This window comes from Centruroides sculpturatus, unplaced genomic scaffold, assembly GCF_000671375.1.
Source record: "Centruroides sculpturatus isolate CEXI.00-Female unplaced genomic scaffold, Cexi_2.0 scaffold106, whole genome shotgun sequence".
Taxonomy (NCBI): Eukaryota; Metazoa; Arthropoda; class Arachnida; order Scorpiones; family Buthidae; genus Centruroides; species Centruroides sculpturatus.
This window is the reverse complement of record NW_019384517.1, coordinates 601,521-618,155: the sequence shown is the minus strand read 5'-3', so window position 1 is coordinate 618,155 and position 16,635 is coordinate 601,521. Positions and strand designations below refer to the sequence as shown.

The 16,635-nt window shown below is 32.8% G+C and overlaps 1 protein-coding gene across 1 annotated transcript; it reads right to left on the bottom strand.

Annotated features, from left to right (window-relative positions):
- Window positions 1–5,314: 5,314 nt before the first annotated feature.
- On the bottom strand, window positions 5,315–7,889 carry LOC111622602. Its single transcript, XM_023365013.1, has one exon. The coding sequence runs from the start codon at window positions 7,593–7,595 to the stop codon at window positions 6,495–6,497; it is 1,101 nt and encodes a 366-aa protein (XP_023220781.1). The 5' UTR covers window positions 7,596–7,889; the 3' UTR covers window positions 5,315–6,494.
- Between the last annotated feature and the right edge of the window lie 8,746 nt (window positions 7,890–16,635).

Sequence of the window (16,635 nt, the reverse complement as noted above, 5' to 3'; positions counted from 1 at the left end):
GAATTTTTATATTATGATAATTTAATTTGCATGTGAAAGAGCGATTTGTGTGAAATTTGTGTGTTACTTTAATAAAATTAGAAGGTTAAAAGATATTGATAGAAGTGTAGTTTGATTTGGAAGAAATCAAATCCCAGAGGAGGGATTGGGCAAAAATACAGGTAATATTGTATGAACTTTTAAAGAGAGAGTAATGTAGTTTTGGTTTAATAATTTACTCTAGGTGATTTTTAAAAGATATAATAAATGAGAGAACTGGTTTTAATAAGGACAAAATACTTTTGGATAGAATTTAGGCTGGAAGGATGGTGTGTCATTAAGTTATTTTAAAAAGAGCATTTAATGATGATAAGATGTGATTTACCGTGAATAATTAATTAGAAAGATATTAATAAAAGAAAAATTTTGATTTAGAAGAATCGAAAACCCTAAGGAGGGAATTGGGCTGAGAAGTTATGGTAATTTTGTAATGATAATGAAAAGGGCATATAGCATAATTTTAGTTTAATATTTTACTCCAAGAAATTTTGGAAGATCAGTCACATGACTGGATGACGTGGAACAGAGGTCACATGACACGAATTGTAAGTGTCCGCCGTCCAACATGCTACTCTGCAATGTGAACAAGGTTAAGCAATGGCATCTTCCATCGTGTAGAGTCGGTAAGTAATTTGACGAGTTTTTGCTTATAGCTCTTATACACGTCGACCCTCAAAAATTTCTGTGTTTAGGACACGTCTACTAAAGAGGTGTCTTAAAATTAATAGCATAGCTAACTGTCTTCCCCCTAGTGTGAAACACTCTTTGTATGTGGATGACTTTCAGATCTCCTGCCAGTCTAGCAACATGAGCTTTATCAAGAGACAACTGCAAACCTCCCTAAATCGCATAGACCATTGGTCAAAGATTAATGGTTTTAGTTTCAACATAGAGAAGACCTCGTGTATCCACTTTTGCCGAAGGCGTGGTTTGCACTTGGATCCTTAAAACCACCTTAATGGGGTTAAAATCCCAATGGTCAATGAAGTGAAGTTTTTGGGTGTTTTTTTCGACCATAAACTGACGTTCTTGCCGCACATGCACAATTTGAAGAGTAGATGTTTAAAATCTTTGAACCTTTTAAAGGTACTATGCTGCTTATCCTGGGGAGCAGACAAATGTTCTATGCTCAGGATTTATAGGGCCCGTGTGCACTCAAAGCTGGACTACCGGGTCATTGTTTATGGCTCTGCACGAGAATCTACTCTTCGGATGCTGGATCCAATCCACCATCAAGCACTGCATTTGTGCACTGGTGCATTTCGAATATCTGTCCAAAGTTTGTATGTGGATGCTTATGAGCCTCAACTATCTCTCAGGAGAGAACAGTTGTTTTATTGTTTTTTATTATATCAAACAGAAATCTAATACTAAACCTTCAGTTGAGTTTACAGTATCATATACTCAGATGAAAAGGTTATTTGAAGCTTGCCCAAGTAGTGTCCCCACATTAGACATAAGAATGGAGAATGTAAGCAGCACGATTGGTTTCGACATAAGCAACATCTCACAGCCTAAGGTTGATAGTATACCACCTTGGTCAACTCCTGTGATAAATGTTGACCTTATCTTAAAGCAGTTTCCTAAGGAATCCACTCCAGATTATGTTTACAGGCAGCACTTTGCAGAAATTCAAAATTGTAACAGGAATTTAATTCTCATTTATACTGATGGATCTAAATCTGATGACTATGTTGGCTCTGCCTTCGTCTGTTAGGATGAAATTGTGGATGAACAAATTGCATCGAATTCTTCCATCTTTATTGCAGAGCTGCAGGCTATTCACTCAGCCTTAAAGTATATAATTAGAAAAGGTCATCACCGCTGCGTGATTTACACTGACTCAGTTAGTGCACTTCAGGCTTTGATCTCGTGTGAACCTAGTTCTCAATCTATAGGGATTAAAATCCATAAACTGTTTTGCCAACTTACTGCGTGTAACTCCTCTGTAAAGTTTTGTTGGGTCCCAGGCTACGTGGGTAAACACACATTTTGCAAATGTGTTGCTTTTGATCAGAGTCGTAGACAGCATTTCGAAAATGCAAGCCTGAGAGACATTTTTGGCCAGAGGCCAAATCTGGATAATATACTGGAATTTCTGAAAATAATTAATATGTATAGAGAAATCTGATGATTTATTCATTGTACAGTTTTATTTACTTTGTGTTGCCTATTTAAATTATTGTATATATTTTTTGTTGTTTATTTATTTATTATACTTTATATTTATATTACCATTGGCTTTGGTTAAACTGTTATGTTTCGTTTGTGTATATATGTGTTTTCCTGTTTATTTTATATCTCCAATTGTACCATGTATCATGGCGCAGTATAGCCTGTATGGCTTTTGTGCCAATAAAAATTAACCAACCAATCAACCCAGGCTACATGGGTATAAGAGGAAATGAAGAAGCTGACACAGCTGCAAAGTCAGCAAGTCCTTGACTGCATACAATGCTTATTGAAGGAGATGATTTGAATCATATTTTGCCATCTCTCTGCTAGTCATTAAAAAACGACTAGCAGAGAGATGGCAAAATATGTGGAACGCACAAATCCACAATAAACTATACGAGATCAAACATACGATAGAAAATTGGACATTTAACAAACAGTATGACAGGTCGTCTGAAGTTATCCTTACCCGTTTGAGAATTGGGGACATACGACTGACTCATCAATACCTTTTGAATGGTGATGATCAACCAGTATGTCAGTATTGCAACTGTGCTGTAAGTGTTTTGCAACTGCGTTGCTTTGTATCAAAGTCATAGACAGCATTTCGGAAATGCAAGTTTGAGAGAGATTTTGGGCCAGAGGCCAAACCTTGATAAGTGTGAGGGGTTAGCCGGAGGTACGGAGTAGTTATTACTCATAGTATTACTTACTCAGCAAACTATTCAGTGAGAATAGCCCTCTGGTCATCAAAACGAATGGCTTTTCCTTTTTCTAGGAATATCAAGTGTGGAGGGACTTACAGATTTAGTTAATTTTATAACGGGACTAAAGGATTTCACAATCCCTCGTTCCCTCGTCAGGATTCCTGACACGCGAGTAGTGGAGGTTAACACGGATTTGATTCAGACAATAATGAGACATTTCGTTAACAATTAATAAAGGAATTTAATAAAACTAGAATAAACAAACTTACACAAAAATGGAATAATTCAATAATTAAATGTAAACTACTGGGAGATTGAAATTGTGAGCTCTATCTCAATTGTTCAATGTTAATCATACTACCTCTAGACGATTTCTCTTTATGGTGATATCTTTTTAGTTTCTTTAGACTTCACTTCCTCCAGTTCTTCAACTTCTGTTCTTGGAGAGATCTTGAAAAGCACATAAATATAAATTTTCTTCTATTTCCAACTAATTTAACTCATTATTAAATTCATGTGGGTGATTGCTAAAATGTTGGCTTTCGGTATAAGTATGGACTATGTCTTTCTTCTATGAGATCTTCATGCATACTCCTAACTAAGGGCATTGGCCTTAGGGAGCAAATGGGATATACTTCTCTCCTCTATGAGATCTTCTGACACTCCCCGAATCATGCAAAATTCTGACTATATCTCCCCCTTTTCATCCAATTAGCGTTTAGGATTTCCTCACGTGAATAGAGGAGGAGGGGATTTATCGAGGGGTTGACAATTCCCAGGGTGTTGATTTTGGATAGATAAGTGGAAAACAGAAGGATGTTTCAACTTCTGTTAAAGGAAGTGACTTTTTTATCCGTTTCCCACGTTAGAAAAACAATATTTTCACACCAAAAAATGGAAGAATATTTTGTTCAAAATTTTACTTAATAATTAAATTATTAATTAGTCCCAGGGTCTGTTCGGATCTCACAATAAGATACTGAACTTTCTGAAAGTTATAAATATTTAGAAATAGATTTAATTATTTATTTATTATTATACTTATATTTATTTTGTTGTTTTGTTTATTTGCAGTTATTTATGTTTGTGTTTTATTAATATCTTATGATATATATATTTAGTTTTGTTTAATTTCATCATTTGTTATGGCGCAGTATAGCCTTAATGGCTCTTGTGTCAAAAAACTCGAACCAAGCAACCACCTATTCACAGTGCTAGCCGACAAAGGCACATGTGCTATCTTTTCCACAGCAGCCTCTCCTAGAAGTTGACGGCAAATGTTTTTATTGGAGGGCAATATCAATTTTTCACTGAAAGTGAATGGCTTTTTAGCCTTAGCAATATGGTTAGCCAACAAATATGATGCTTTCCGTGCATTCTCCTTTTTTGATGTGGCTTTCAGGAATTTCTTCTTTCCTTCATGTTCCTATTTTCTTCTTTCAAAATACTCCAGGGGCTTGTCTTTTAATGCAGGGTGAATTGCATCATTAGAGAGCTGGTCGTCGCAAACTATGCAGAGCGGGGATGTGGGAATCACCTGTCCCGATAAATCTGTATTTCAAGTAGGACTCATAAAACTTTTAACAGACAATACCATGCTTCTTTGATGTTGAAGGCTCCTCTTCTGTCTCTTCGCTGGGCCTTTTCTTTTTCCCAAAGAAACTGTTTAACGATGTCTGTTTTGTACTCATTTTTGCTAATTTCTGGGTTAAATTTGAGCAAACACAACATAGAAGTACACCAAGCACTGTTAAACATGAGAAAGTATCAGTGAACAGAAAGAAGAGCGATATACACCTTCTCTCCACCAAAGCTGCAATGCCACTGCTGCTTGCGGCCACTCAACTCCAGTCACCTAAAACTGCCCCAATATCACTATATTTTGCACATGTGCAGTATTGGTGTGGTTTTAGGTGATGTCTCTCAGCTCCCAGTTAACCTCTCATCCATTGAAAGTTGCACAACCTGAGAGAAATACACCACAGTAAATAATTTAATATTTCTTGGGCGGCTCGGTACCATTTGATCAGTCCGTGGCTTGGGGGTTGGGTATAAAAGATTATATAAGATTGTAATTTTTTTATTGATGGTATAATAAGTCTAGCAAAAAAGAAAAGCCACCTTAGCGCTCGTATAATTCAACACAAGACCAGACAAGAAGTGTATCACATAACAAAGCTTTGCCTTGCCAGTTAATGTGGACAATACGACTGTGGATAATTAATAAAAACGTAAATTGCACAAAATAAACTGAACAACATTGTAAAATCCACTTGCTTGTAGATATAAATGCAGGAAGTTATAGAAAACAATTAATAGTACGCTGTGTAAAGTGTAGTAAAAAATGAACTTGTTCTTGAAAAAAGTAAACAATGGTCAAAATAGCTGCTTGAACTACTACTTGTTGACTGGTGCTACACTGTCACTGCCATGGCAATGACTGTTATGAAAAAAGAAAAAACCATTGCTTGTGCAGTGAGAAAAGGAATAGTAGTTTTAAACTACTGTAATTAATTAACAATTTAGATACACACACCAAAGTTTACAGAATTATTGTTTAAAAGCTATCTGATGTTGAATTTTTTTCGATGTTAAGCCTAATGTGATTACATGTTTTACAAAAATAATAATTGTGGCTATTGTGTCATTCCAAATTACCTTATATTTTACACATACAAAATAGACATATTAGGAATTGTAAAAACAAAAAATTTTATTTTAGAAGTTGGTTTTAGTGTGATAAAATTCAAAGCAAGGAACAACACATAATGGAATGGAACATTGTACACACTGATAGTGTGATTCTACTCACTTTTTGTTTGCTGAACAGACTTTACAAACTCTTGTTGGATGTTCCTTTTTTCTATTGGTAGTATAGAACTCAAAAAATGCCATTCAGATAAATATAACAGATTTTCGTGTGACGGTTGACTGCGATGGGCCACATGTCTGCTTGTGTGAAACTTTTCTATCACTTCTCTAATAACAGACATTTGAAAATCAAGAGATGATATCTGTTTTTTGTATGTTGGCGATACAAAACACAAGCATTATATAGTGAAATATCCAGCATCTGAAAAAATGCTTTTTTTTATATACCATTTCACCGTTTTTCTCATACATGGATAATTGTGTATTAATAATAATGATCACCTGCACATCGGATTTAACTAAATAACACATACCTCAGAAAAACCTTTAACCGATGTGAAATAAACTTTAACACTACAAATGGCTTCAGACCCTCCTGGTGTTTATGACGAAAATGGACTGTATACAAGCACACACAATAATTGCACTGTTAAAACAACTTTATTAGTTTCGACAAGCCAAAACACTCGTTCAATACTGCCCAGACTCCTCTCGAATCCGTTTTACAGCCAAGATGGCGACCACGCCCCACGAACATCACCAAAAAACGTGCATAAAAAAGCGCCCTCTCACAACATCAAAAAACTTTCCAAAAAATAATAAATAATAATTTAAACATTACCCTCAGCCTTGACACCTGCAAGGTATCAATTACACCTGTAGCTGGAGCGAACCAACAATCACTCGAATGTTAAATATTACTTAATTATTACTGGGTAGTGGACACAATTTAGTAACTGGTCTTATGAGCTTTCCTGTAGATGGGAATACAGTAACAACTCTTACACGACCATCACTACCAGGATGGGTCTGTATAGCACGACCAATTTTCCATTGGTTTGGAGGAAGTTGTTCATTTTTTAGTAACACAAGGTCACCAATTTCCAAATTCGGTGAGGAATGATACCACTTACGATGTTGTTGGAGAGTTGTCAAATACTCTGCATTCCACCGTCTCCAGAAGTGTGAAACTGTTTGTTGTACTAGAGTCCAACGTTTCAGTCTAGGAAGAGCTATATCACTCAAATCAGATTCTGGGATAACAATCAACGGTGCACCTATTAAAAAATGACAATGAGTTAATACCTGCAAGTCATTGGGATCACTTGACATTGGACAAAGGGGACGAGAGTTTAAGCATGATTCCACCTGTGTTAACAACGTTACAAACTCTTTGTACGTTAACAATATAGATCCTATAACTCTCTTCAAATGGATCTTCATTGATTTTACGGCAGATTCCCAAATTCCTCCAAAATGTGGTGCGGCTGGTGGATTAAAAATCCAGGTTATACCTTCACTAGTGATGAAATGAGCCAATTCACTACTCTTGCCTATAAGTGACACATTTTTATAAACTTCCTTCAGTTCTTTACTAGCCTTTTTGAAGTTGGAGGCACGGTCACTCATAATTTTAACTGGTTTTCTCCGACGTGCAATAAATCTCTTCAGCGCAGCTAAAAATGTTGGTGTAAGTAGGTCACTAACCAATTCAAGGTGTACAGCCTTTCTGGAAAAACATACAAATATAGCAACATAGCACTTTGAAGATCGAACACCTCTTCCACCTCGTAACTTAAACAAATAAGGACCAGCATAATCTAATCCAGTAATACTGAAGGGCCGACTGGGTTGAACTCTAGGGGCTGGTAAATCACCCATTAACTGAGGGGCAGTTCTTCCCCTGGTTCTTACACAGGTGACACACTTATGTATAATATTACGAACTACACTTCTTTCAGACAATATCCACAGGCCTCGGAGTCGCTCACTTTTCTGAAGTATCCTCACTTTTTTGGTCATTTCTACGTGCTTAAAAATTAGGAAGATGTGGGACCAATCAAAAATAGTTTTAAAGCCAGACGATCTGCCGAATTATCGAACTATCGGACTAGATTTTTATGGAAAAAAATACTCCACCCGAGTGGGACTCAAAATCACAACTGCCGCTCATTGTTGTTAAGTTATCGTCTGTATTTATATGTAACTAGGTAGTCAGTAAGGCTGTGTACACACTAGGCGTTTTTAAACGCACGTTTTAAAGAACCAAGAGTTCTACATAGGCGTACACACTCAAACGTGCACTTTTGGCCAAGCGGGCGTCAGCCGAGCACTTTGAGATATATGTGCTGCCATGTTACTGTACATTCGATCGCGCGTTTTCGGGTAAAGTGGACGTACGTTGACCGAAATGGAGAACGATCATTTCGATACTGATCTATTTATTGATGAAATCTAAAAGAGACCAACCATTGTCAAATGATTTTATAGATATTTTAAAAGAATTAAAAAACTTGGGTTCATTTTGTCTTAGTTTTGGATACAACGTCGCGAACATTCCATGTGTCAGTCTATCTCGTAATATTGGGTGCACCCAAAATTTTCTTTGCCTCTGCCATTGTCTTTTATAGCGACGATGGAGGAGGGGCACACAAGCAATTACTTTCACGTCCATTTCCAATAGGGTTTCTCAAACGGGATTCCGGGATCCCGGTTGTTTTTTTAACCCGGGAAATTTTTTTTATCCCGGGAAATCCCGCAAATTTCTTAAAAATTCACTTTTTTTCTTATTTTGTGTTAAGGTTGAGGAATTTTGCAAATAGAAAGCATAATTAACTCATTCACTGTCAAAATACATTCGTATTTATTAATTTTAAACCTACCTATTAGTTTTTTTTTAAATTTTTGCTTGTTATAGCATGTCACAAATGGTCAATAATCAATGTATAGCTTATTTGTGGCAGGACTATAAAAATTCTTTACTTGTCGGCAGTGGCGGCCTTATCCATTGCGAGGCCCTTGTCCTTTGTGCAAAGTAGCAAACTTTAATTAATTTTTTTTCTATTTGTGAAAATTTCTACGTTATTTAAAGGTAATTTTTATTATAGGCCTATAGACCTTACACAGCATTATTAATATGATTTTGGAGGTTACAGAACTTTAAAATTACTTTAAAAAATGGAAAATAATTATATCATTTGATTTCAAGATAATTTGTATACCTTAAAAATAATTAATTCTATCCCGGGATCCCGGGAAACAGTTCACTTTTATCCCGGGATCCCGGGACAAGCAAAAGACCGGGAAATGAGAAACCCTATTCCTAATATTGGTAGCATCATCTACTTTACATTGATAAATGTACAGATACTTAATATAATAAGAGCTTCAATATATGAAAACTGACATGATGGGCCATTTTCATGCTGATTTTTGAAATGTAGGCATCAAAATTATTAATAATAAAAAAAAACACACTTATTTCCCTAGAGGTAAAAAATCATGTTAAGTAGTATTATTAGAGCATTGTATGCAGTGAGGCTGATATTAGTTTAACAAATGTGAAGAAAATAAATCAGGTTACTGTTCTACAAAAATAAATGTTTGAATTCATTTTCAGATTAAATTAAATTTATTTACTTGCTTAAGGAAAAGATTAACTAATCTAATTTCATAATTATTTCCACAAATATTCATGCAATTAATCCATTTACATACTTTGTATTTTATTTTGAATAACTACATTTTTAATATTTTACAATAACCTTGGTGAATTTATTTCTTTAAAATATGATCATTAATTAGAATAAGAAGTGTTATGTATTTTATTTATCAGTATAGTCTAACTTTTTAGAAACTTCAGTTATAAAAGTATGAATAAATGTATCACAGTTGGAATTTATAATAATGTATTAAAAATAAAAACATTAACAACATTTATTGTGATAGCTTACTATGTTCTTATTCTATTAAAATAATTATGTATCAGAAAAATATGAAGGATCATTTCCACAGAGTATATTTATATTATTGATGCAATAATTTAGCAGCAGGGTAACAACAAAGAACACCAGTGACAACCTTCAGTATCAAAAAATTTAATGGAATTATCTTAACTTTTTTTTTCTTCTTTTTTTTATTAAGTAATGAAGTGACAAAATAAATCATGTATTTTTAACTATCAGTTCTTATTCAAACTCAATAGTGATAGCTAACATCTAATTAAAAAACATGGCTAAAACAGAACTTTCCTTATCTGTTTATAACAATTATATTTTACACTTTTATAAGGAATTGGAAAAAATACCGTGTAAGCAATATTGACCTGAAACAAAACTTGGTTCAAACAGAATAAATATTTTACTAGCATATATGAAAAAAGTTGTATTTAACTGTAATTTTGATTTACAGATTAATAAAAATATAAAGAATATTAAAAAAATATTTAATACTCACCAGAAATTATTATTACTGTATATATGGAAACAGTCTACCATTCAAGACAATTTCACAGCAATAATAAATCATCATGTTGTTATTTTTTCATGTGACATATACAAAGAAAGAAAAAATATGTATACAGGTATACCTCGAGTTACGTCGTTCTCGATTATATGTCGTTTGTCAAAAAATATATGGAAAAATAAAAATTAAGTTTAAATCATTTTATTCGACTTTATGTCCGTTCGCCACAAATATTGAAGTCGTAATATCACTAAAAAAGTGTTAAAGCACATGAAATCATATTAAAATATGTACTGTACATTTACAGTAAATGTTAATATAATTATCGTAAATCCTAGAGAACAAAACATGAAAACATCTGTGTTTCTGTGTTATCATCTTATTTAGCAGTCTTTAAGTGCTCAATATTGGTGTTTTTAGTGACGAGTAAATTCGGAGACAAGTAAATTCGACTTACGTTGTTTTTCGACTTAAGTTGCCTCTCCTGGAACCAATTACCGACGTAAGGCGAAGTATACCTGTATAGTATTATATTATATAGTCTATCCTACTGTTTATAATGCTTTTAAACTTTATCATATCTACAGATACTTTGTATAGAATTAACTAAGCTATGAATATCTTTAGGCTCACATACAATACTTTAGGATCATATTTAGAAACAACAAGCTTTCAAGAAAATGCAAAAATAATATTGGCCAATGGCAAAATCAGTAACATTTTTCATGTTCTGCCTCATTCTCTGATAAACATCACAATAAATCAATGTCTTTTTCAAGATTTGTCTTCCACAGTTATTCTAATTGATTGTGTGGACATACATTTGTTTATGTATCTTTAAAAAAAGGTCCATTAGCATTTAAATAATTTATATTTATTATTTTTCATTATGTAATTATATACTCATAAAACTTATAACAAAGTTCAACTTATGATTAAATTACCCAAAGTAAATGAAATTATATGTAATTGGAACAGAACCCCATATATATTCATTTAATTATTTTATTTTCAGAAGTATTTCATTTAATTTCAAACTTATTTGTTAAATTTATCACTTTACTAGCAGATCTAGGAAGCATTGGGGATAAGGGCAAACACAAAAATGAAAACCATATTAAAAGTTTGATTATTTTGGCCTATCATCATTACGTTTATCACAAAGTGTCAAGGATATAAAATCAGGAGGAGTGGGGTGTCCGGATTTCAAGGTAGCTTATGTTTTCCGCAGGATCCTTAAAGTAACTTTGGAAAACCTGGTCCAAGTCTAGCAAAGGATTTATGAATTAACAGAAGGTGAAATCAGGGAGATGAGATGTTCAAAACTATTCAACCATCGATTTGATACATTGCGTGTCAACTTATCTGGAATAGACAATAGATTCTATTATCCTTTATTTTATGTTTAGTTCTATTTCCAAAATACAGAATATCGTGAGCAGAATTAAGTCGATTGTAGCACAGTCTCCAATAGTTGACCATATTGTCTTCATAAGTGTGACACCTTTATATTGTTTGCCCATTTTATTATTGAGGAATACTTCCTGGTCTCTTCTAAAATTTGCTTCATCTCTTTACTTGAATAGTCTGCCACTTTTCTTTGATACAAAACATAAAATGTCACCATCTCATAACTATGTTTTTCCATAGGTCAACACACGACAGAAAATGCTTACAGAAATGGAAAAGTTGAAGTATTTTCTACTGTAGGTTTCGATCCAGAATTTGGCAAACAAAGCTGTCGTGACATTGCTTTCCTGTTTTTGTTTTCAGTTCTAGGGTATTTTCTGGTAATGTTGAAACCTATCAACTATCAAAAATTTAATGCATCAGTCAAAGGGTTTAAAAGTGTAAAAAGGATAAAGACACTATTATCTATATACAGGGAGAGTGCAAAAGTGGGTATACAGTTGAGAATATGAGACATACAAATGTTTGGTGTTCATTATTATTTTTTTTTTTTGTCTTTTATTGGTTTGTATTCCTTATTTGTGATTTAATTTGTACATAAAAATAAATGTTTTTTCTTCCTATTTTCATAACAACAAGTGTAAAGATAAGATAAGAATCTGTTTTTTCCAAATTCATCTCGTCATCTATTACTGAATTTATACTTTTCTCACATGGAATACATACGAACAGAAGTTTTTTAGTATTTTTGTTCTGTTAAGTGACGTCATAGTCCTACTAAAACAATGATGACAGAAATTAACATTAAAATATTCTTAGCATATTTATTCATGATATTTTATGGAAAGCTAATGTGAATAAACAATCATCTAAATTCTCAGCACTGTCATAATTACTTACATAATCAATTATATAAAATAATTGAATGTTTACGACTTACAAACAATATGTACTGTGTGTATGTAATATTTATATTTCAACTTTATTAATTCATAACTTAATTATAAATTATTGTCTATCAAAATTAAAAACTGAGAGTGCAAATATAATTTGATAAACTCCACAGAAATCTAACTCAATATTTATTTTAAAATATTTTTTCTATTAAATCAGCAATTACCCTTAAAAAAAATTCAGCAAAGAGTTGCGTAACTTTCTCACCAAAGTTAAAATTGTGTGGCGTCATCTGTTATGAATTTAATAATACAAAAAGTTTTTAAATAATTATTATAATTTTGAAGTTGGAAGTGAGTTTTATTTTTTTAAAAAAAAGCGTAAATGCTAACAACAAGTAAAATCTTCGGGTGCGTTTACTTCTGAGCTAATTTTACTATCAGCACGCTCAGCCTGTATACTTTCGTCCGACTGCCACGCTCATTGGCGTTTACTTTAGAGCTATCGGGACATTCCAATTTTCAACGCGAGTGTTGAGTGTTAAAGTCAACAAGTTGACGTCATCAACGACGTTCCAACTCGAGTACGAATTGCTTAGTTCCCATAATTCCATTCTCAGCAAGATGGATTCCATTCAAATGTCTTATCAATTACCCACAATTCATTGGAAAGTAGCAGTCAACATATCTGTTGAGTGCTGAGTGTGTTGAGTCAGCGCTGACAACAGCGCTACCTCAACGTTGAAAAAAGGAACGAATTTTAACGAATGTTGAGATCAGCGCTGAGTCAGCGTTGAAAATTGGAATGTCCCGTANTAAGCATTGTAGAAAAAGTAATGAATGAAAATTAAATACGGTATAATGAACGTTGTCTTTTGTGTAATATGGAATTTTATAATGAAATTAAATAAAATATGCAAAATTTAAAAAAAATTGTGCAGTTTGAAAAAAATCAAATACATCCCTGTTTTATAACATTAATAACAATTAAGAAAATAAAAGCTTATAGATTTAAATTTGTCGGACGAATTGAAACTAAAACTTTTGAAGTTATATTTGCATAAATAAACTGATTATTTGATATATCTTATAAGAAGTTATAATAAAACTAGAACAGAATATATATCTCAAGTTCAATACAAATAATTATGTTATTCGAAAATATTAATAATTGAGTACTGTATAGTATTTTAAATGTTAAAATATCAGTTTATAAAATAAAAATTATACAATGTATTGTATACACACATTCCCGCACAAACATCACAAGTTTAATGCGTATTATAAAGTGTTTAATTAAATACACAGGCGATGTCACAACGACAACATTAGTCTCCCCAATCTCCCCATACAACAAACGTACAATACATAACAATCTCCGTTAAAAATAATATAAAACGCTAACAATTAAACAAAAAATATAAAAAAGCATAAAATTAAAAAGACTAAATTAAATGTTATGTAATACAGTATTCTTTTACAATTGGATTTGTATAAGTGGTACTCTACGCATAGAATATTTTCTATATTTACAACTCATTTATAATAATGGAAAAAAAATCTACAGTAGAACCCCTCTAGTCCGCTCTCGGCTAGTCCGTCACTCCGGTTAATCCGACCGTGGTCGGAGTCGAGAAACTTGTCCCGACTCGTCGGTGACTCACCGTCCGTGGCGTTTATCTATGTTCGTTACAGTACAGTATATGTTTTACATTGTGTGTACACGTATAGTTGTGTGTGTTTTCAACATGTCGGGAGTGAAACGTAAACACGTTACTCTTTCATTAAATGAAAAATTAGCAGTGCTACAAAGACTGGAGAAAGGGGAAGATTGTTTATTTTACTTTTTTCTGAAAATCCGACCATACCCCCAGTCCCAAAGGTGACGGATTAGAGGAGTTCTACTGTATTATTATATTAAGGCGACAGAAAGGAACGTAAAAATATTTCTATGAAGTATTTCTAGTATGAGCAGATAAAATTCTTAAACTAATATACTGTGAAAGAAACGAGCCATTATAGTATTTTTAGGTGAACTATAGAACGTTAGAAATATTCAGGAAGTCCTAGATGAATTCGAGCTATATATTTTTGAAATTTCGATATTTTATTATTTTATTTTTATACATTTTAACTCTGATATCGACATTCTTTGATTTAATTGAAAGCAATGAAATAAGGTTTGAAACTATTTTAATCATAAAAAAGTAATAAAAGCAAGGAGGAAATAAAAACTGAAAAAATTCTTTTAAACAATTCCATCATTAATAATCAATTTTTCTGCCCAACGAAAGTCATAAAATACACATTTTATATTATTTACACATAATGTCTATGGGCCCTATAAAAAAATCATTTTGAGAATGAAGTACGCTTCAATTTGAGTTACGGTGCTTTTCACCCAGAACACGTCTACTGCGGATATGAGTAATGAAGGAATATATTGAAAAGCTTTTCTTCCGATACTTTAAAAAAATTTTTGTAGTTTCTAGTCATCTAGTGCAATCAAATTATAATCTTTTTATTAAAATTATTATTATATTATGATTTTATATATTCAGTTTTAAAATGAATCATCTTCGTAATATGTAAACGAAATAAAGTTTATTTAAATTGACAATTCAAACAATTGAAATGTTCGCCAAAGCAATGTACTTTTTACTAACATTTTATGACTCAAGTATAATCGGGGCTCTGTATGGAATACCAGTATATTTTTTTGCAGTCTAATATGACATTTCACAAAAGTTGCAGACTATTTGTAACTTGGGGTCTTTAACTCTGATTTGGTCTGATTTTGACGTCTGCTTTAATTGTTTTGGTCGCCGAAATATTTCGGAAATTTTACAGAAAACCAATTGTAACTAAATACATAAAAACAATAGTAATCAAAGCTGTAAAAAAATAACTCAGTAACTGGTGCCAAAAAATTCCTGTTTACAAAGTAACTCAAGCCATTATAAAAACAAATTAGTTTCTATTAAATTTTAGTTTTTCAATTGCATGAAAATTAAAATAAAAAGTCAAATTATCTGATATCCTAATTACAGTATTTATAGTTGTATTTCAGTGAAAATTTTAATAGTAATTTTTCCCGTAAAAATTTAATCTTTTTCATTACTTTTTTACAATATTTGGGGAAAGAACATTCAATCTTCGAAAGCTAAAAAAAATCGCGCGACTTAATTGTTTATGGAGAAGTTTAATATTTTAAGCATATTATTAATTATCTCTCTTTACATAAAAATCATTATAAACAAACCACTAATTGCTAGTGAATTCAACCATCGATGAAAAACTTACTTTTCATCGATGGCTTTCGATATACAATCGAGTCCGCGTAAGTCGTCATAGGTATAACTAGACACCGTCGATTAAGTTTTCTGTGGTCCTGGCCGACTTACATAAGCATTAGTGTTAAAAACTCTGGTTTACTCGACACCGTTTAACTCGTCACCACTGGATAAATCGCCATACTTTTTCTGTCCCACACTCGTTTAGACGTCTGATAAGGCGACTCCCCTCCTGAAAAAAATGAGTTCACGCCACAACAGAATCCGATTTTCCATTTTCTCAACATTTTCTTGCTGATTTTCAGCAAGTGTTTTACATTTCTGTTAGAAATGAGTATCCGAAACCTAACAACGCTTACCGTGAAGGAAAAATACGAACTTGTATCTGAATTTGAATGTAATAAAACTTCTCAAGCCGAATTTGCAAAACAAGAAAAACCTTCCAAGAACAACGTTGGTGGGAATTCTGAAGAAAGAAGAGAAAATTAAGAAACTTTCTTGGGTCTTCGTCGTGGCTGTCTCGAAAACGCCAGAGAAAATCGCCGAACAAAAAGATAAAGCATAGATATAAGCATAGATAAAGCAAATTTACGTACGTATTAATATACGTTGGATAAAGCAAATTTGTTCATCGAATCTTCCTGTTTCGGGGCCGATACTGAAACAAAAACCAATGGAAATCGCTGAGGTACTGTACTTGGAGTAGAAACCAACTTTAGTGCCAGTGATGGATGATCAGAGATACTTAGAGGCGGATCTAGGTTTTTCGGGGCCTAGGGCTTATTGAAGTCCAATGGTGCCCCATTTTTTGCTAGATTAAGAATTATAATTTACAGTATTATTTATTTTATTGTAATATTATTATTATTAACTATTTTTTACTGTACGATAAGTGCTCATTGTTAATAAAAAGGTATTAAAAATTTATGATGATAATTCAATTTTTGTGCGCCCTTAACACTTGGGGGCCCAGGGCTTAAGCCCTATGTAGATCTGTCCCTG

Excerpts from the sequence above, each read along its gene's own strand:
- LOC111622602 (XM_023365013.1), bottom strand. The coding sequence starts at position 7,595 with ATGACCAAAAAAGTGAGGATACTTCAGAAAAGTGAGCGACTCCGAGGC.